The following is a 21,780-nucleotide window of genomic DNA, read 5'->3' as shown; positions in this document are numbered from 1 at the left end:
GGCTGCCTGTTTCCCCCCTGACCCCGGGCCAGCCTGGAAGCAAAGGGGGAGTTAACCCCAACACTGCCGTAAGACAAAGAGGGGGGCCTCGGGTCGACACACAGCGAGCGCATGGCACTCACACTCATGTTCTCCACTTCACTCTAATCCCAAAGAATTTCTCCGACTTTGCTGACCCAATAATAACAGGGAGTGCCTGTTGTTGTTGAGCAACTTGTCAAAAGGTTATATGATACGCCACTGGCTCTTTTTCACACCTGCTGCACACACTCACTGGTCCTTGTGAAGCAGATCCTGGCTAACTGCTGCCTCCTGGATGATTATGGTTGAGTTTTTGCGTGCACATTTGAATGGGGTGATCAAAGGTTATTGGCAGCGACACAGATGAAAGAAGAAACGTTGAGATATTCTGACATTTAGTCCATCCTCTCTATTCTTTACCCTTTACCCTCCTAGCTGTTGTTTCTATTTCTAAATGCAAAAAGAGATATGCAAAACACAGCAGCAGTCAACCAGGGTCAAATTCCTTGTACGTGCACACATGCTTAGCCAACAAAGGTGATTCAATCTGTCGTTGTTCCCTGGAAACCTTTTTTCCTGTGAAGGAGGTGCTACCTTTCTAAAGGGCACGCAAGTTGTAGGACGGTGTTCTTGGTGGATGATGAGCATACGAAGCGCTGGACTTTGACAGTGGTAACTGGGGTTCACGTCCTGGTTCCTGCAACTACAAACATGTTTCATCATGCTTTAGTCGCAACAGGTGTTACCGTATAGGAAAACTAATGAAATACATTGTCAGTGAACATGTCACTTATATGTTCAGTACAGTTTCCTCATTATGTTGATAACGCGTACCCTGGCATCTCTACATTTCCTTCAAAACGTATTTGCTGTTACAGATTATCAGTGTATAGATGTATTTCATTTAATAGGCAGGTTCACAGTGCGTAGTAATCCTCCTGTTTTCAACTCCTCTTGTAGGTCATCTATCGTCTTGGCAGTCTGCAGTGCTCCTGTGGAATTTCTTGCTTTCTTTGTCTGTCATACAAACAGTATTGTCATGTGAGGGGAGGACAGAATAAACAATCAGGGCCTGCATGGTTTCCAATAACAGTCTTCAAATTTAGGAGGAAAAAAAAATACCCATAGAGGAGGTATTCACTTCCAAGCATGCCTGGTTAAAAGAACCTCTACGTACCAAAAAGTGTTTGCTCATCGCATGGTTTTACAGGAATTTCCCCAGAATGAGAAAATATGTTGACCTTGTGTTGTTCAAAGGAATGTTATGTCTCTCAGAAGATGCATGAATGTCAAAGGAGCAAAGAGGTTGAAGTTGATAACAAGGCTGGCAGGAGGGGGAAGGACTTCTCTTGCGCAATTTTGTGTCTGTGACGTTAATTCAACCTTTTTGAATGCGAGCATAAGGCAACTTTAACCCACATCCGTCACAGCGAGACTCATTGTGCATGGATAGGCCTTTTGTTTGGTTAAGAGGTCAAGCTAAGCTGCTGTAAGTTGAATTACTGTTTTCTTTTAAGCCCCTGTGTATGTGTATTAGCAGAGGTTGGATAATTTTGTATAGATTTGGTTGTTGAACATCTTTAAAGAGTACAACTTAGATATCTTACGTCTAACTGTCCAGTGTCCAGTAACCAAAAGAAACATATTGCATTTATTTTGTAGATATCCTTTATACAAGTTAGATGCCAATGTTACTGCGAATTGCTACAGACTAAAATGATATTGTGTATGCGCTGCTCCTTTATTGTGAAATGTATTTTTATAAAATATAAATTTGACTTGGTGGCATTTTAATGTCAAAGTGTGACAAACTAAGTGCATTCATCTCATATGACCGATCCCACCATGATAACGTGACCAAATCAAACTAAACAAGACTGGATCAGTTAAATGTTAGAGAGGAAACTCCTTTAAAAGCACACTGAATGATTGATTTTCTTTAAAACAAAAGTAAAACGTTAAAGTGAAGCATAGACAAATGTAACCTCCACTGAACAAGACGTGTTCACATAAAGATCAAGTTAGTTCGTAAGTTGTCTTTTGTGGAAACTGTTTTGTTGTACACGTGCTCCAAAGTTCACAAGTTCATTTAGTCTTTGAATCTTGTAAACAAAAACTAAGTGAAAGTGACCTTTACAGGATGATTTGGGTCAAAGAAAAGTACAATAAAACAGTTAAAAATACTATTATCAGTAACAATAAAAGTCACAATGAAGCAGACTACAGTGATAAGTGCAGTGTGGATGAAGGATGTTGGACCATTGACCTGTCTGTCTACACATGTTTTTATCGCTGGATTTTCTGCAGCGTGCTGTTAAAACCAAAGTGCCCATGTTTGCAGCTATACTGTGTTTGTTTGTGGGCCAACAGATGCAGTGCTTTTATGTTTGAGTGTGCTTATGTGCACATGTAGCAGTCATAGCAACATAACTGTGCAATAAAATGTGTGTTTTGTGTGTCTGAGGGAGAGCGTGCATGTGCCCTTGTGCATAAGTATATGCCTTATATATCTGTCAGTTAGTGTGTGTGTGTGTGTGTGTGTGTGTGTCTATGTGTGTATGTGTGTGTTCTTTGCTCTTTGAACTGCAGGTCAGGAATGTAGTTGCTCTCAGCATGAAGTCGACTGTGGCGGAGTCTGTACATTCTCAACACAGTCAGGAGTCCAGAGCCACCAGAGTGACGCAAACACTCACCTGAACACTGCACACACTTCACACACACACACACACACACACAGACACACACACACACACACAAAATATACACACTGACGTGCACAGTGACATGACGACACACCTCCAATGTAATCCAAACGCTCCCTTTAAATAGCTCCCTCACTTTATTTGAAATTAAAAACATTTTCACATATTTTGTATGTGCTTGCTTCAGTGCTTCCAGAGTATATGATGCTTATATGGATGACACTCGAATATTTCCCCAAAAATCGGCTTGATGTATTTGCTATCAACTGTTATTGGTCAATCAGTGTTTTGGCATTGTCGGTATCAAGAAGGGTCTATGTGGTATTTATTATAATATTTTACATATGAGTGGTTAAATTGCTAAACAGGTGTGTTAACAAAATTTAAACAGTGTCTCGTGTCATCTTACTAGATGGACTGGATGCTAACACTGATAGCATTGTATTACGTGAGCTTGTGTGTGGGTGATTTAGCATATGTTAAGACATTTTTATTATATGTTTTATGATGTTATTTTTTAAATGTTTAATGGTAAAGTCTGTGGGCATTTTGGGATTCACTTGGCTGCAAGACAAATTTCCCCTTAAAACAATAAAGCTAAAGTTAAGGCTGAAGTCATGAAAAGGCTTCTGTAGACATTGAAACACACACACACACACACACACACACACACACACACACACACACACACACACACACACACACACACACACACACACACACACACACACACACACACATCCGACTTACTTACATGTACATACAGGTTTAACCAGCTGAAGCTCTGCAGACAGTAGGAGCTGCTTCTTTAATCTCCTCATCTTAACAGAAGAGACTTGTGTCATTGTATCAGATACACATTGATAATTAAACTACACATTATATAATGTACTGCTGCAATACGTCACTTCTTCCTGTATTTGTTTTTAGAGAATGTGTTCATAGATAACAAACACAACCAATATAACTTCCACTGTCATTGACATTTTATTTTAAGTTTTACATTGGTTGGAAACAATTAAGGTGATTCTCTGCAAATGGTGGTGTGATTGTTGGTCTGGAAGTGAGTTAACTGCTTCCAGACCAAATTTAGTTAAAGTGCAGAGGAATTTGAAAACGGGGGTTACACTTTAACTCTAAAGAGTAACTGTGGGTGAACCAGCAAGAGCACATGACTCCCTGCTCCTTCTTCATTAGCCCCTGCTGCCCTTTGGCCCAGAGGCCATAGGAAAGAAAAAAATCATCTTCTCTCTCTCTCTCTCTCTCTCTCTCTCTCTCTCTCTCTCTCTCTCTCTCTCTCTCTCTTTACACAACCCTCTCTCCATCCTAAGGCCTTTGACCTCAAGCCAATGACGGAGCAATTTAAAATACACAGAGCAGTGGAACCTGCCAAAGAAAAACATCTGCTGGGGTGACTCCAGAGCAACACAGCGTCCAATCAATATTTGCCCTCCTCCCCGCCCAGGACCTGCTGGAGATGGTGGGAAACTTCCCATTTGGTGTGTGTTGTCATTCAAATCAGCTATTTAGTGTTCGCTGTGAACATGTTATCAACCCATTGTTTGTAAAGGAGTCAATAGAACTATGTACTGTAATAGCAGTGGAGCTTTTTTCTCCATGTGTTTGCTGTTAAGATAAGAATGAGTTTAAACTGCGTTGCTCTGGCTCAACCACTTGAATTATTTCGTTAACAATCTTCTTGTTTTATTGTTGAATAGCTTCACAGTTACGTAAAGCATTTTCCGCACTCTATCAAATTCTGTTGGCCTACCTGTGTGCTCCAGATGAAGATATACCTCACTTTATAGGACTAATGGAATTTCAGTTATTCATTTGCAGAGAGTTAGATGAGACGATTAAAACCACTTTAATGTTTGTGTACTACAGCATGGAGTTAGAGCCAGAAGGGAATTAGCTTAGCTTAGCATTAATACTAGAAGCGGGGGGAAACACAAAATCATCTCACAGAAATACATGAAATGACCACAACCTCTTAACGGCACATTGCATTGTGGTGGCAATTAATGACCATGGAAACAATTTAATATTTAAGCTACAAAAACACTTAGTTAGGTTAAGGAAAATCATCATGGTTGGGCTTAAAATAAATACATAAACAAAAGTAAAATATGTAAACACTTGACATAAGTACGGGAAATACCTAACTTCAAATAACTCAACAACACTTTAGGACACAATCAGCGGTCTCAAAACCCGGCTTCCTGGTTGAAAGTCTTGTGTTTATGTTTGTACTACGTCACCAGCTCTGGTCGTTGCATATTCACATTGATACCTTTCATTTGTGTGTCCACCCAGCCCAGTATTGTGGCAAGTGGTGACACGAATCATCTATTTTTACTTGTCACTCAGCACAAAAACAATAAGATAAGATAGACTTTATTGTCCCGAAGGAAATTTGTCTTGGACACCTACAGCATCTGCTGTTAAAAAATACAAAAATAACATAGTGCATACAGTACATACACAGACTGTCGCCAGCCAAAAAATAACTTGCACACTGCCCAACGTACAACACACCTATAGTCATCGTAATAGTGCACATAATATGTACAGTAGGAGTAGAGCAGCCTCAGCAACAGAGAATCGTCATAGAAAGTACATCAGCGTTGCAGGGGTTAGGCTCTGGCTAGCTTGCCATTTAGGGCTTTGATGGACAGGGGGACAAAGGAGCTCTTAAAGTGGTTGAGCTGCACTGGAGGACTCTGAAGCGTCTGCCTGAGGGAAGAAGCTGGTATTTAGGGTGGAGGACATGGGCGGGGTCAGAAATAATCTTCTGGGCCTGTCTGGTGATAGTTCCATCAAAGACAGCCTGGAGTGTGGGATGCTGTCTGACTCCCATGATTTTCATGGCTCTTTGTGTTAGCTGGGTAATCTGGGCTTTCAGCTGTACACTGAGGTTACCAAACCAGGCTGAGATGCCAAACCTCAGGACGCTCTCAACTACGGTATGGTAGAAGAGGAGCGACACAAGACCCTCAGCCTACGAAGGAAGTGTAGCCGCTGTTGGACCCTAGTGCAGACATTTTCTACCTGAACTGACATGGAGTGAACACTTCAATGCCAAAGGATAGTCAATTAGGATCCTTTTTCATGGTTGATACACAAATTCACGTGCATCCACGTGACTCTACAGTCAGAGCTAGAGACGTATGGAATATCGATAAAGACCACTTATGTTGGGAGGAAGGGAATGAACACAGGACTTTCAACCACAAGACTGGTGTTTGACGCTGCTTGTCCCAAAGTGTGTGAAGTGGGGTACGCTTGTAATGGTTTTCCTAAACCTATCTAAGTGGTTTCTTTTGCCTAAAGCTCACATTAATTTTGTGCCATCCCTAAAAAGAAGTTGTGCCGAGCGACACAAAACAAATGGAACCAATAGATTGCAAGAACTGATTTGAGACTGCGTTGGCCCACCAATACAAAGGATCTTAATTGAACTTCCATTGGCATTGTTTCCGTTGTACCGATACGTCATTTTACACATTACGTGCCACCAACACATAATGCTCTATTAAGAGGTCGTGGTCATTTCACGTATTTCTGTGAGATCAAACAATTTATAGTTATATGTTCCAGGTCAACAAAATACATTATAGGCTATGCTAAGCTAACCTCAAAGGTATGCTACAAAGGCTCCCAAACAAAATCAAACCGGGGACATGACGGTTACATTGTACACTTCTTAAACCGCTTAGTCATGACAACGCCCTGAGATGACTTCAAACATAAAACTTTTACTGTTAAAGTTGCAGAATGACATTGACATACTATCAGCTGATGACGTTGTTACACACGCTAACATTAGCGTCCATTTGGAGTCGTGTTTCAAGTCGTGTAAATGCTCTATGTTCACTATTCTCTGTGTCAGTCTGCTGTTTGGTGCAGGGCAGGAAGTGAACACGGTTATTTTAGAGCTTTTTCGCTGCTTTAGCTGGAAATGAGTGATGATAGGGAACTAAACCTCTAACCAAAACAATGATCTGAAAGATAATTCTCTGCAGCAACACCTTTCACATTATCTCTACTCGTTTGACCCATTGTTACCAAAAAAAAAGTGTGCAGCTATACATTGTCGTAACTGATTACAATCATATAAAGTTTTAAATATTCAAATACAGATTATTTTTTATGGCTGGCTTTGGGGTTAAGTATTCACATTTTCATTGATTTGTATGAAACGCCATTTTGGTCGTAATTGCTTTTATTCTTTGTCTTCTTGACATAATGAAATGTCGTGAACAAAGCGTCAAAGCAATTACACCCTTGACCAACATAGCTTTCAGTATATTCAATAGGACATATGGTTGACTCGATTTTAAAATATAACTGACGGTTTCAACTCAGACAACAGAAGTTTGTAATGGTGGGGTTGAAGAGGCTGATGTGTACCAACTAGCTTTACTCAAACAACTATTTCAATCAGGAAAGACAAGTCAGATGAAGAAAAGATAATTGATTATTATTAACAGAGGATTTGTGATGATCAAGTCTTGACAGAGTCTTTGGCGTTTGGACTCTACAGGGAGATTTGTAATCAAGGGGCGTCTGCCCTGAGCGCCAGCCTAGAGTCCAGACACTGGTGGTGGTGGCTGATGAGGCTGATAGAATGATGAGTTGATGAAGCGAATTAATCTGCAAAGACTGGGCAAAGATGGGGAGTTGGAGAGGTGCGTAACAGCAACACAAACGTACTGAGACATTATATTTGAAAAGAGACGGCAGCAAGATGATAGGCTAACAATGTTTTTACGTTTGTTTTGTTGTGCTATAGGATAGAGGAGACCTGCTGAGCTAAACAGCTGATATCATGATTGACAGCCCAGAACAATGACAGCAATGCAATTATGAGTGAGTGAGCATGTGTGAGGAGTGATTGGCAGATGAGAAATAAACTACGGGCTTAGGCATGCAAGAGTATAGATGCTAGAGCCTCATTTAGCGTTTAGTGTTTTGCTTCAGATGTAAAATGACAGATTGTCAATATGATTTCAAAGATGAACTTGTTTGGCTTTTAACATCCAATAATTCCCTGTCTGTAAATATATTTTGTATGCACGATTGGAGGTTGGTTAACCTCAGATGGGAATATTTTTTGCATTTATATATTTTCAGACAGGGCATTAACCTAACGCTCTCTCTAGCCACAACAATTTGATCGTGCTCTCAATCACCAGGGTCAATCTCTTGTAAATCTGAGTCCAATCTGTTTCTCTCTGTTTGTGCTCTATAGGTCAAATACGATGCTTGGGATGGCAGGAAATTAACCTAATCAGCTCAATGAAGACGACGCAAATGCTTTAACAGGATTACGACGAGGCCACTCCCTCGTCCCCTGAAAACACCTTATTGCTCTAATCTACTGCCCACAAGCTGGCGACCTGATTGACCTCTTCTACGATCATCTGCTCTTGTATTGGTCTGGACGCTGAACTGTGCTCAACTTGACTGTGACTTACCTGGAATGAATTACTATGTAAGTTAGGCCTACATCACAAAAACATGACAAGCTCTGTTCAGATGAGAATTCATGGATTTCCTATCTCGTGTAAGCGTTAAGTCTATTTTCACAATGCAATCAAATGAAAGGAAAAAAGAAAACCAGTGGGAGCATGTGAGACGGAAAAACATATTTTTCTGAAACTCATTTTCTGTCTTCTCTCGACTCAAACTTAATGCCAACGGAGCAAAATGTCAAAATAAATTGAAAGAAAATAACATAATAAGACCTGTAAAGACTGGCAAGGTCCTTTGAAGAAATCTTGTGATGCATTCTGCAAAATGTATTTCAGGTTAGGCTGCTTTACTTTCATGGGTCACAATTATTTCCACAGTTTGATTCTAAAAAGTACAAAAAGGGTTTGCACAGTTGCACACTTCCCTCGCAGTGAGGGAAGGTTTTCAGTGAGGCAGATCTGTGGACGCCTCTGACTGCAGGTAAGCACTTGGTGCACATGTTGATGATAGTTAAAGGACTATTTTACACTGTAGAAGGCAACCGAAAGAAGCTGAAGGGGATACATTTTGACTGACTAACTGAACGCTTTTGTTTTTTAACTTTGCTTACCCACATCTCACTTGCTTTTCTGTCCTTCTACACAGTTTGAGTCTACAAGCATCTGGATCTTGAGGGATGAAACAACATTCCTCTACAAGGTATTTGTTCATTTGGTGTTTTGTTGATGGTGGTTGAGAACATGTTGGTTCCAAAACCTCAGACAGGTGTTCAACTGGGTTGAGATCTGGTGACTGTTATTCACATCAGATGTTACATCTGTAAGCAAGCAACTCCATATGTTATGTTCCTCCAATGATTTATTGAGAATGTGTATTATCCCATTTGTTGGAATGAAGCAATCTGTTTTATTTGTCATACCATCATCTAAAAATGTCATATGGGATCACATGAACCACAATAACACCTCATAAAGTTGACATTAATGTTCCAAAGGAAAAAAAAAACATTGCCGCAAATCACATATTATACGGGGTTCCTGAACCGAAGGACATGAAGTAAAACATGTTTTACACAGAAACACCACAGACTAGAAACACAATAAAAAACAACAACAACACACAGATGTTTTTCTTAATGACCAGGTACTGTCCAGAAAGTATCTGGACTAATGAAGTGTTATCAGCAGGTCCTCCTCCTGGGATTCATAGGAAACAAATACTGTGAGAATAATGAAAATGATTATGTAAAGAAATCTTTTAAGCTGTTTTTCTAAAAAGTAATCTCCTTCAGGAATTGTGTGATAAATGATTAGTTTAAAAGATAATTTGTTCATTATCACGTGTATAGTATTGAAATAGTACTTATTCCAAATAAAAATAATCTTTACATTGTTTTACCATTTTCCATAAGAAATGACATCGTATTTCACTTTACTAAATAAAGGACCAAACGAAACAAAGCCTTCCTGCAGTAAGTGTGCCAGGTGCTCCAGGATGAATTTCAGGCATCAAACAACTCTTTTGACCTCTAGACAAGCAGCCATGCAATCCTTTGAGCTTGAGCATGTAAGTCCCCATTATTCGTCTGAGCTTCACCGGCAACAGCATTTCACTCTTTATCTGGTGGTTTTGGTGGTTGGTCTGAGCTATTTAATGTCATTATCTGAGTGGGTGAGAGCACAAAACGAACGCGATCGGCCATTTGATTGAGGTCAAATCTCTTTCGTGCTTCTCCGTGCCAATTGCACCCCCATCCTCCTGACCTCTCCACGGACTGACTTGTGTCAGACAACTCAGGAGAGCAGTGTCAGGTCAGCGTAGCACAGACCAGGGAACAGAGAGATATAGAGACGAGCAGGAGATGAGAGGGGATATGGAGTGGTTGTGACAGGTGAGCTAATGGCTTTGAGAAAGAGAGGGCAAGGGGATGAAGCCGCAGGCTGTGATCTCTTTATACAGCTTACAGAGGGACAACTTATTAAAATGAGGAACGGATGCAAAGAGTAAATGAGTTGACCTAAAACCCCTAGGTCACTGCCCCTCCCTTCTTGTGGTGGTGTTTGTGTGTGTGTGTGTGTGTGTGTGTGTGTGTGTGTGTGTGTGTGTGTGTGTGTGTGTGTGTGTGTGTGTGTGTGTGTGTGAGATTGCGTCCACCCCCCACACTGATTGACAGCCTCTGTCATTGTCTAATAATGGTTTGAGTATTTTTCCCAGGCACTGAAAAACTCCCCTATCTACAGGCTTGAATGCTGGCTGTTACATGTGGGGGTTTTAAAATGTGTCCAGAGATGTAGAGCTTTAAAGTTACCAGATGAGAGTGTCACAGCTTCTATACCGTCCACAAATAAATTACTATTTAAATACCTAATCAGTCCGTTCTCATGCGCTTTGTTTGCCTTTCTTATCTCACTTGTTCTTTGGTGCACTTCTACAAAACTGTATTTCAATGCATATTTCATCACACACATACAACTACAATCATTTTATCAAGCAAGATTACAGGAGACCTTTCATGCTTTCATGTTGGGCCAAGGTCATTCAACATATAAATGTTAAGGTATGTTTGAATGACATTTATTTAAAAGTTAAAACCTCCAGCAGTTCAATGAGTTCCAGTGGGAGAATGTCACAAATACTGTATTGAAATACAATGTTTTATATAGTTTACCTTCAGTATTTCCTTTTGATTCATATACTCCACTACATGTCTGAGAGAAATGCACTAGTAGTCCACTGGCAGCCATATATATATTTAAATGTAACTGTATTTTTTTTTTTTATCAAGAGAATGACAAGTAATCATACATGTCAACAGTCCTGAGGCTGTAATACTGAGATAGATGCTCAAGTACAATTGCTAGTACTTAAACATTTTGAGGTACTGAACTATTTTCAAGCTTTGCTACTTTGTACTTCTACTCTGTTACATTTCAGAGGCAAATATTGTACTTTTCATTCCATTTATTTGACATCTATAGTTGCTGGTTATTTTGCATATTGTGATTTTACATTTAGGAAACCATACGAGGAACTTATAAAACATAATACACTGGTATAAATTAACTACTATAACAATATATAAAGTGGTCAAGTTGAGCTCCAGCATGATTTACCAAATTTATATTGTAGTATAGCATAATGAATCAGTAGCCAGAGTACTTTTACTTTGATAGTTGAAGTACATTCTCTGGTAATATCAGTTCTTTTACTTAAGTAAGATTCTGAATGCAGGACTTGTAATGCGGTACTTCGACATTGTTGTATTGGTACTTTCTTTGAGCTATGAATGAAAATAAAAAAACTTTTTTTTTCTTCCAGAGGACAGTTTGGCATAATGTGTCCTCTTTGATACAAGAGTCACCCAAAGGTTACAACAATCATGTCGTCTAAAAAACCTTTGATGAACTCAGAAGCTTAACATAGATCTTAGAGAGACAGAACACAAAATGGAACGATAATTCTATCATCTGCTCTAATGGCAGCTATTACAACAATGAAGATGGTGACCTGGAGGTATGGGGGGAGCAGCGAGGACCGGCCCTCTGCGGTGACCTCTGCTCGGGAAAGGGCAAGCTCAGGCAAGAGTCAGGGCGTCAGGGGCTCGCCACCTCGTCTGGCACCCTGAACCCTCCATTCACAGTCTAACACAACAGCGCTGCATCGCTGTGACCCTGTGGGCGTGACACTCAACCTTTGCCTTAACCTCCTGACCGCCGGTCACAGCTGCAGCTGACCGGCTCGGGTAGGTCAGGGTAGGGGGGTCGGCTTGAGGGGGGATGGAGATGATTGAGAGATGAGTGAGGAAAGAAGATGGAGGGAGAGGAAATGGAGGTATGAGTGAGGTAAAGAGGGAAGGGTTGGTATAAAAAGATGGCCAGAGTTAGCTGGGTTTTTGAAGAGGTGGTTCACCCAAATTTCATTTTGTTTCTCAATTATTGTCGGTTGTGTCTGTTTGTTTCTTTGTACAGATTTTGAAATATCTGTCTTTTGCATTGGCAACAAATAGGCGACAATGAAATTACCAAAACCGAAAATTTGTTAATGTCCCAATACTTTCAGTTTTAATACTTACATTTTATTTTATTTTTATTTTACAAATACAACATGATATAGGACATATGCTCACTGCGAATGACACTAAACTCTCTTGCTCCTCTAAAAGAAAAGATAATAAAACAAAGAAAGTAAGCTCCATTATAAAATCCTCAAACCTGCTAATAAAGCAAACATCACGAAAACTTGAAAGGATATGGCGTTCCACCAATCTGGGAGAATCTCAGTGTGATTTTCAACATAACAATAGTTTATTTGAGGATTTTCAGTCATGATTTAGAGGGCATCATAGCACAGAGACAGCGCTGGTGAAAATTACTAATGACTTTCTAATTGCATCAGACAAAGTTGTCTCTGTATCTTGTTAGAGTGCTGCTTTCAACACAACACAACAACCCTATTACAGAGACTAACATTAATTTAAGTCCTATTTATTAGATTATGTCAGTCATGGAGTTCCACAAGGTTTTGTGCTTGGACCAATTATATTCACATTATATATGCTTCCTTTTGGCAATATTATCAGAAAACAGTCCATAAACATGAATTGTTATGCAGATTATATCTATTGATCAATCACAGATGAAATCAGCCAGTTAGCTAAACTCCAAAGATGCCTTAAGGACATAAAAACCTAGATGACTTGCAACTTCGTGATGTTAAACTCAGACAAAAATAAGTTATTGTACTTAGTCCTGAACACCTCAGGAACACTTTATCTAATGATGTAGTTACTCGAGATGGCATTGCCCTTGCATCCAGCACCACCGTAAAAATAATCCAGACAGAGGGTGTCTTATGTTGTACACATGGTAAAGCCCTCTGAGGCAAATTTGTGATTTGTGATATTAGGCTATACAAATAAATTGAATTGAATCGAAAAAGTACAACTCAGACATATACACATATACATTCTTATTTCCAATTGAACTGTTGATTTATGATACAGTGTTTCAATTAATAATCAATATTGTTTCATGTAAATCATCCACTTTTTCCCAGTTTCTGTCTTTGCTTGAGGCTACATTAACAGCTACTGAGATAACACACCCGAATCTCCAACCCAACTGTTGACGGTCGAGCTGCATTGTGGGTAATGTAGACGCCATGTTTTTGACAAGGAAGAAGAATCCACTGAATGAAAAACATCATATCTTTGGGTCTACTGCCTCAATTTTGATCCTCTTCTTTAAAATGTTCATCGCGAGACCGACAATGTTATAGGATTTAAATGATTAAGTGGAGTGAACTACTCATTTAGCTCTCAAAAAGGATCAGTTTTACACCAAACCATTGAAGAGAAGGGGTAATAGTAAAAGGCAGAGAGAACTATGAAAGTGCTAAGAAGACAAATGGGCTGGCCGTACATTTTGTGTGCACATCAGCCATTGTCCTGGCCCCCATCCCCCTTCTCTGAGCTCTGTGACGACAGCATGGCCGGCCGGGGAGGGGCTTTTTTACAGTCAGTTGGCTTGTATGGGAAAAAGAACATGTGCACTCTCGAGGTCAGTCCCGAGCTCCTCAGATGGCTCAGTCCTTGAATCAGCCTAAAACATTCATGACTGCATGACAGCTGTTTCTCTGAAATAGGGAATGTGTCTTGTGATGTGTGAGTCCTGTTAGACAAGTTAAGCTCTGGATTCCTTTTTCTGTTTATTGGTGACTCTCACAAGGGGTGAAAAGGCAGAACTTAAACTGCTTTCCATGTTCTACTGCCCTACATACGCTATATTTACCTCTCTCAGCCAATGAATGCCTGAACAAACTGCTGTAGATGTCCTTGATGGGTTGACAGACACATAGATAAAAAGGTACATATATCTTATACAAGCAAACTAAGTAACAATATAACATCCTAATAAGAACAATAAGAGTCCACAGCTATGCTAGCAGCTCTGTGAGGCTGTAGGCACAGCTTTGAGCGAAATGCTAACATGCTCACAATGTCAATAACTCCACAAATTATTTTAAAAAAAATAGATATAAGCGACTTAAATTAATGATGCATTTGACTATTACAGTACAGCTGATTGTCTGACTGGAGAATCGTAGGATCACAGAACCGTCTCTTCCCTCCTCCACTCCAAGGCGTCCGCTGCAGCTTTCGGTGCTCCACTCTGGAGATGGTGACTCTCCATCACGGCCACCACTTTCTGCTCCAGTCTCCACACCTGCTCGCGGTATTTCCGGCGAATCTGCCGGTACGAACTCAAGGCTTTACTGGAACGGAGGAAACCCACCAAGCGAGATACAATTCAATACACTCGCATAAACAATGCCACTACAAAACTACTTGTTTTGTTAGCTTAAGCTGTACAAGCAGAAAGATGATGATGAAAAAGGACAAAAACATGCAGCCTAAATACCTTTCTTGAGATGCTTACCTGTGAGCTTGTGTAAGTCGGGCAATCTGCTCTCCATTGTCCCTCCTGTGCGAGGTGGTGTCTGACAGAGCTGTGTTTAGTGAGTCTTGAACTAAAGCCAGTCTCTTCTTCAGGGCTTGTTCCCTGAGAACAAAAATAAGATCAGATGAAACACAAGGGAGAACATCATGTAAGTCTGTTCATTTTACTTAAGGCACTAACGATCCTTACACAAACCATTTATAAACCCTGTGTGAAATATCGTAAATGTCTCTATGATGAGTCATAGCGAATGTGATGTACAGTGCTAACAGCTGAGCTTTGTTCAGAAGAATGGGATGCTCTCCGAAAGCATCTGATGGAGAGAACAAGAAGCCCTTTATGTCCAAAGTCTGCATTTCTGCGGACAGTGTTCCTAAGCAACAGATAAAACCAGGCAACGGATGTCTGAATGATTCATTTTCTACACTGACTACATTCATCAGGTACCTTTTTTCATTTACCAAAGAATACCCAGATTTTTCCAGGAGACATTACATTCAATTATTTAGTAGGTTTCCTTGTTAACACACTCTAATAGGGTAATATTTAAATATATTATAATATGTGCCTTTACCAATAGTATGTTATAGTAAAGCATTTAATTAGAGCTCTAAATATCAGACTGCAGTGCAGAGAGAAATGACAATGTCTCACCTTTGCAGGACGGCCTGCAGCTCTTTCAGAATGGGTCTGGTTCGAGGATCAGTGGTGTCCCCATCACTTCCCAGTTTAGCTGCATTTTCACAGAGCCTCTGAAACATAACATTCAATTGCGATTATCTTTGAAGCTCAAAAGCCATTCCCCATTCAATTCTGTACTAATAAACATGGCATTCAGTTATCTGAAACAGTGTTAGTGTTGTGAGCAGTTTAACCAAAGAAGGATCTGTAAATAGCTAACTGCATAAAGCCTATAAGATCAATTATTGAGGCTGACCATGTGCATCCAGATAAAACCGATGTTCTTCTAAACCGCTAAACATATACGTATATTGAGGAATAAAAGAAATCAGTTTTAGAGGGAAATTTTAACCCTTGAGGCACAAAGTCTGCGCAGCCCTTGTTTCATGAGGCCCTGTGTCTGCAGTGATAGACTGAATGCTGTGTGAACTTAAAGTAGCTGTTCAGCTCTTTCTCATTTGACAATGACAGAGGTGTGTGATGAATCTGTGCTGCTGCGACAGGACAGCCCAGCAGAAGACCTTGTGGAACTAAAATATCCCTCTAGGCCTGGAGGGATTCTGCTTTGGTAGATGTGTGATTTCCCATGTGGGACACCCAGATTTGAATCGGGTCTGCCACAGTAGACCAACGTCCTGCTCCCTCTTGCTCATTTCACCTTGACTTTGTATTATTTGATTAATTGAAAAAAAAGGTCTCTGTTGCTGCTGTAAGAGTCTGACCTACCTGTTGTTCGGTCTTACAATCCTCCCTCTCCTCTCTCAGGCTTTCTGGCTCGAAGGCTCCAGCTGCTTCCTCGGCCTTCTGGGCCATTAAACCCCACTCCAGACACCTCAACTCTTTCTCCTTGAGGCGGATTAGAGCTCGCAGATCTGACATCTCCTCCTGAAAAAGTTAAACCATAAACCACAGTAGAGTTGAACGTAAATACAAAGTAAGGAGAGCTGTGTATGTAGCAGTGGCAGAAGCACAAGATGTAGATATTTTATCACAATCAGCAGGTTTTTTACCTCCACTTCTGTGGCTGTTCTCGGAGGCTAAAGCCCCAATGTGTAGAATTTGTTGGTATTGGCCCTATATAGTTTTTTAAATTCATAGTTATTTGTCTTATCCCAGGTCCCCAGCTGAAATACCAAAATGCAAACACCTCAAGTTTTGAACAATTTGAACAAATGAGATGCAACATCTTAATTCGTGTGTTTTAGAGGTGCTGGTAGGTAGACTATGTTACCTTTTGACACAGCCAGTCTAGTTGTTTTCCTGTTTCTGGTCTTTGTGTTCAAAATGTCAACCGTTTCACCAGTTTCAGGTTTTCATCTCAATGCTCCCTGATCTCACTAGATATATTGAGGTCAGATGGACAACTGCCAGCAGTGTCTTGTACCGTGTGTACACTCCAAACACTGTGTTTTGGATTTGTAAGTGTAGTGTTATGTAGTACAATATAGACGTTGCCTCAAACAAACCACCCAACACAACTATGACATTAGGACAAAGGCCACTTTTATGTCATGATCTCTTTGCATGGATGGTTTTGACTGCTGTTTAACAGTTTTAGATCTTGATTTCTAAATCATATAATAGGACACACCGCTCCTACCCTGACAGAGATGAGTTCACAGAAGAGGGAGGCCTTCTCTTTCTTGGAATCAGGAGGTTTGGAGTTATCTTTAGTCACATGTCCCCCTCTTGATCCAGCCGGGTGAACAGTTTCGGGGCTCATTTTGCCCTCAACTCCTGGGCTCAGCTTAGGTCGACAAATGGCTGCCCGGTGTCTCTTCAGGCGCTCAATTTGCTGACGGAGAACCGCCTCTCGCTCAGGTGTCCTGTGGGGTTATAGGTAGTGAGTGACCTGGCATAAACGTGGTCCAAGAATTGCACATTTTTTTCAGTTCAAAAGTTCTTTATTACTGTTGCACGTCATTGATTCCTGATGCTTTTAAAAACATTTAATTAATAGCATGTAGATCTTTGGTGCTGGGACAGAATGATATATGGATACATGCAATATTTGTAAAAGGTTTATATCCTTCTATTTGCAATTTCAGTCTAGCAATAATGAGAGACAGACATTTTCCTTTCTGCTCATTCCTATGACTGTGCTTGAATGTACACGGAGCACTTTAAAACGTCACCTCTGCCCTGTGTGACTCTGTGCTTCCGTCTCCTCTGTGGCTCCTGCTGTTGAGAAAGAGGTGGACAGCTCTTCAGGTCCCATGAGCTGAGCTGACGGACTGTCGGGCTGCAGCCTGTCACCAACTGCCTCTGATGAGAGGAGAAACTGTGAGCCTTACTGTGTGTGTAGGTGTGGGGGGGGGTTGACATGCATATATAGTCGTTTGTAGTATTCAAACATGGTATTCAAACACCTGCTGAGTCTGTCTGCAGAGGAATGCTTTGCTGCTTCTTGGCGTCATAGAGTGACAGCAGCTCGCTGTAGGCCTCTTCACACTCCTCACTGTCAATCACAACCACAAAGACAAAATACGACGTCACTACATGAGAAGAACCTACATTGGTACTGTTAGTTTGCAGACATGTGCACATTCATTATATTGCACATCCTTGAACGGCCTCTGTATTTGTGTGTCAGATGTTTGTACCAGTATCTGAGAGCCATCTGCAGGGCAGAGCAGTTAGCCTCAAGTCTGTTTAGTGCAAGACTGATCTGTTCTGACTCTCCCTTCCTTCGCTCCAGAGCTGCAGTCAGACGTTCATTTCTGGCCCTCAGTCTCTCAATGCACCTGAAATAATGAGGGAGAGGATGAGAGAGTTGAGAGCAAAACCGTGAGGGAACACCTTTGTGTCATAAAGAGTTTTAATTACAGAAATAATGAAGCTTCTATGGAGGAAGAAACCGTTTAACCGTATTGGGTACTCAAACTAAATAATCACTGGTTTCTAGCTGTAGCCGTGCCTACTTACATTATCTTGCCTACAAGATCTTGAAAGGTCATTCATATAACTTTGAGCCTAAATGTAAACAAAAAATAGAAAAAATAGTCCTTTTTTCACATTCATTCATGACATGAATCTGGGACGGTTGCTTGGACTAACTAGCTAACACAAACAACTTATTCATTAAGGCCTATGCTCAGCCAGAAGACCTGTAGGCAAAAACCCTGTATCTATTGTAGCTATTCATTAAATGTAATGTCGCCAGTGTGCTCATGCTGATTTTTGTTACTGTGAGACATCCGGAGCAGATCCTCCTAAGGACTCACCTGTTCAGTCGTTCTGTCTCAGTCTCCAGGCTGATGGGACTGGGACAGGGACTGCATGAGGTAACAGAGCCCACTGGAGAACCATCGCCACCCACAGACAGAGGTGTTACAGCTCTGGCTGTTCTTCTGTAGAGTAAAGGTGAACCCGGGAAGGGAGGAGAGGCCCAGTCAGGACTGAGAGCCCCTGCAGAGGGCCAGTAGGAAGGAGAGTGACCGCCTGACCTCCAGGACTTATGAAGACCGACCAGCTGAAAGACAAAAGAAGGGGTGCTACATTTATTTTTTTAACTCACGAATTGTGCTGAATTATCAAATTCATATAGTATTACTCACAATTCTTATATTTTGCCTTACCCCTGTTATCAACAAAAGCCTCTCATCTACCTTGTTCTTGTCCTCTTCCATCTGGCTGAAGGTGCTTTGTGCTCTCTCCAGCTCCTCCTGGTGACTTTGCAAGGTGCTTCTGAGAGCAGAGTCTCGCTTCTCCGGATCCAGGATGTCCTCCTGATATTGGTCCTTTGGCAGGCCTGATGGGCATGAAATCCCAAACTCTATTTCCATCTCCTCTAATATCTGAAACCAGTGAGTCAACATTACTAAAGGGGCTGGTGGGATTCTAAAGATAGCCTGCACAATGACATATTTTATTCCTAAATTGATCCATTAAAATTCAATAGCAATGATTGACCTCTTTATGTCACTTTTGGAATTAATCAGGGGTTTTTTTCAGAGTAGCTCTCATTGTGTAAATCAAGTCGGTTTAGCAAAATTTGTCAGTACATTTTATCCAACATCATTTTTTTATCTGCAGCTTTAATAACAGAAATTCAAAAATGTCAAGGAATCATGAGAGTTTTATAGAGTTTTTGTACCTGAGTGGCCTTAACCCAGCTCTCCTGGGCTGCCCGCAGATGCTCTCTGTGCTTGTCTTGGTCAGAAGCTGTGATGGGGGCGGCCCAGGACCTTTTACAGCTGATGGAGTCCTCCACTGATGATAAAACCTCCTGTAGTTTAGTCCACACTACACCACCGCCCCCTTGTGGATGTAAAGCAGAGGTGCAGTCAATCATGTTAAAATAAGTGAGTGGCAGTTTTACATCTGAACTTGAAATAATACAATAGTTTATTTTTTTAACTTTTTAAGCATACTTAGTTTGTGTTGTTTCCTCCAACATAACTTGCTGTCTTTTACGGACTACAGAGTACATGTTTAAAACAATACATTCGTTTTCCGGCCTGGTTGGAGGAAAGATCTTATAAAGTGCAGGTGGAAAGCATCCAAAAGATGCATTCTACTGATTAAAAACAGAGTAATGTTGTTTCAGTGCCAACCTCGGTCAGTCAGTGGAGGTTTAGATGTGGCAGCAGAGGCAGTGCTCCTCTCTGGGCTGCTTCTGGCCAGCCTATGGGACAGGAGGTCTGGAACCAGAGGTCTGGATGGTCTTTGTGGTCTCAGGTCCCCTGGTTCACTGCAGAAGACCAGCAGCATTAACTTTTTTGATTGTAAATACCACTTTATTTATTTTGAGACAAGCTAAGCAGACCAATATATCATTTATTGATGGGAAATATGTAACAACAAACCACCAAAATATGTATTTGGAGTAAACCCAAATGCGTTCATTCAGATCAATTGTATGACTCGTTTCAGTGCCACAGTTTCATTAATCCACACCTGATTACTCTCTTCACTAATGTTACCTTGGTGCCTTTAATGAGCCCATCTTCTTGTTCAATTCAGCGATGATGCTGAGCAGCGTCCCCACTTCAGCCTCACACTGAGCCAGTTCTGCTGGCGAAGGCTCCAGGTTTGCTGTGGGGTCAGAGCCCTCAGGGTCAAGGGTCATATGGTCGATTGGGGTCATCACATCCCTGTCACACCCTGAACCAGCATCCAGGCTGTCACATCGGACTAGCAAGGAATCCTACAGACACATGAAGTTGTATTTGGATTGTAAGAAAAAGAATTTGCCGTATGTAAGTAATTATTATACTGTATATTAAAGCAAATGTCTTTTTTTACCTTCAGTTGTACTCCTATGTTTGCATATACATAATGTGTATGTTCTTGCTGCCTATTAATAATCTTCCGCCATTGAATAGCTGCTCATAATCAAACTGAGCCAAATAATACGTTATGCTCCGTGTTAACCAGACATTGTTGCTGCACTATTTAGCAGCTTTTGTTTTGAGCAGCGGAAAAGGAGGAAACGAAAACATCCTGAGATCAGACTTCCTGCTGAGCAAATATTTGTGGACCAAATTATCTTTTGTTGTGCACAAAGAATGTTTAATAAAATAAAATTAGAATAAATTGTTTCTATTTTATTCCATTCTCTATTATAGGAAATAGATATGATGCCATATGAGCAAAAAAGAAGAAACATCGTGGATAGGTCGCAAGCTAAACACTCACATTCCTAATTTTAGGATAACACTTACTGTATATGTATAAAACATGCCACTCAGTCATCAATATTACTAAACATTGCACTCCCATCTGGTTTTATCTGGTTTCAGGATAACGTGCATCATCTTACAGTAGCAGGCAGATGACAGGTTTGAAGTACTCTGCGGTCTTCAGATTTACCCAGTAAACATGTAATACTTCTTTCTAGTCATGCAACACCAGCTATGATGAGTGACATATTTTAAAGACAAACACTGAAACACTACATCATAACTTACCTCCATACTTCTTGATCCTTATGTGTGCGGCAGTGATCTACTTCCTGTTGTTCCTGTTCACTGCCAATTAAACATTTGACCAAATGAGAGGATGTTTCCCTCAGTCTTGCTGTTTCTATGTTGTTATATTTTCCAATAGCTAGTCAGACACTGCTGCAGTCTGCTCTCTGCATGCCTGCCCAACAGTGTTACGTGTGATGAGTGAAGTAAGTGGAAAACACTCAGTCATCCCCACCCATTCCCTGTGACTTTGAGTCCTTTCCTGTTTTGTCCACATTAGCTCCCATTCCTTTTTCTTGTCCACTAGGAGTAGCCTTAACTCTGGATATACACTGTAGACAGAAATACATACTACAATGTTGTGTAATTCGAAAAATGCATGAAGTTACAATCAATTTGGATACTGACTTAAGACATGATATGTGGTGTTTTTCTATCTCTATTTACAGTAAAGACAGTTTCTGCTGTGTCACTATTAGACTGAAAGTATTAAGACAGATTCTGCAGAATTGTGGGAACAAGCAAACC

General features: G+C 40.7%; 1 protein-coding gene across 1 annotated transcript; it reads right to left on the bottom strand.

Moving 5' to 3' along the window:
- Nucleotides 1-13,353: 13,353 nt before the first annotated feature.
- ushbp1 (Usher syndrome 1C binding protein 1) lies at nt 13,354-21,258 on the bottom strand (the record flags this gene model as incomplete). Its single annotated transcript, XM_079157918.1, has 14 exons — nt 13,354-14,474; nt 14,639-14,761; nt 15,314-15,411; nt 16,067-16,225; nt 16,941-17,166; nt 17,476-17,605; nt 17,710-17,798; nt 17,944-18,084; nt 18,565-18,812; nt 18,949-19,137; nt 19,437-19,600; nt 19,897-20,033; nt 20,266-20,489; nt 21,253-21,258. 14 exons carry the CDS (start codon nt 21,256-21,258, stop codon nt 14,309-14,311), a joined length of 2,100 nt encoding a protein of 699 aa, XP_079014044.1. The 3' UTR covers nt 13,354-14,308.
- Nucleotides 21,259-21,780: the final 522 nt, after the last annotated feature.

Source organism: Pholis gunnellus (assembly GCF_910591455.1).
Source record: "Pholis gunnellus genome assembly, chromosome: 4".
NCBI lineage: Eukaryota > Metazoa > Chordata > Actinopteri > Perciformes > Pholidae > Pholis > Pholis gunnellus.
The sequence above is the reverse complement of the archived record's forward strand: the minus strand, read 5'-3'. Positions and strand labels throughout refer to the sequence as shown.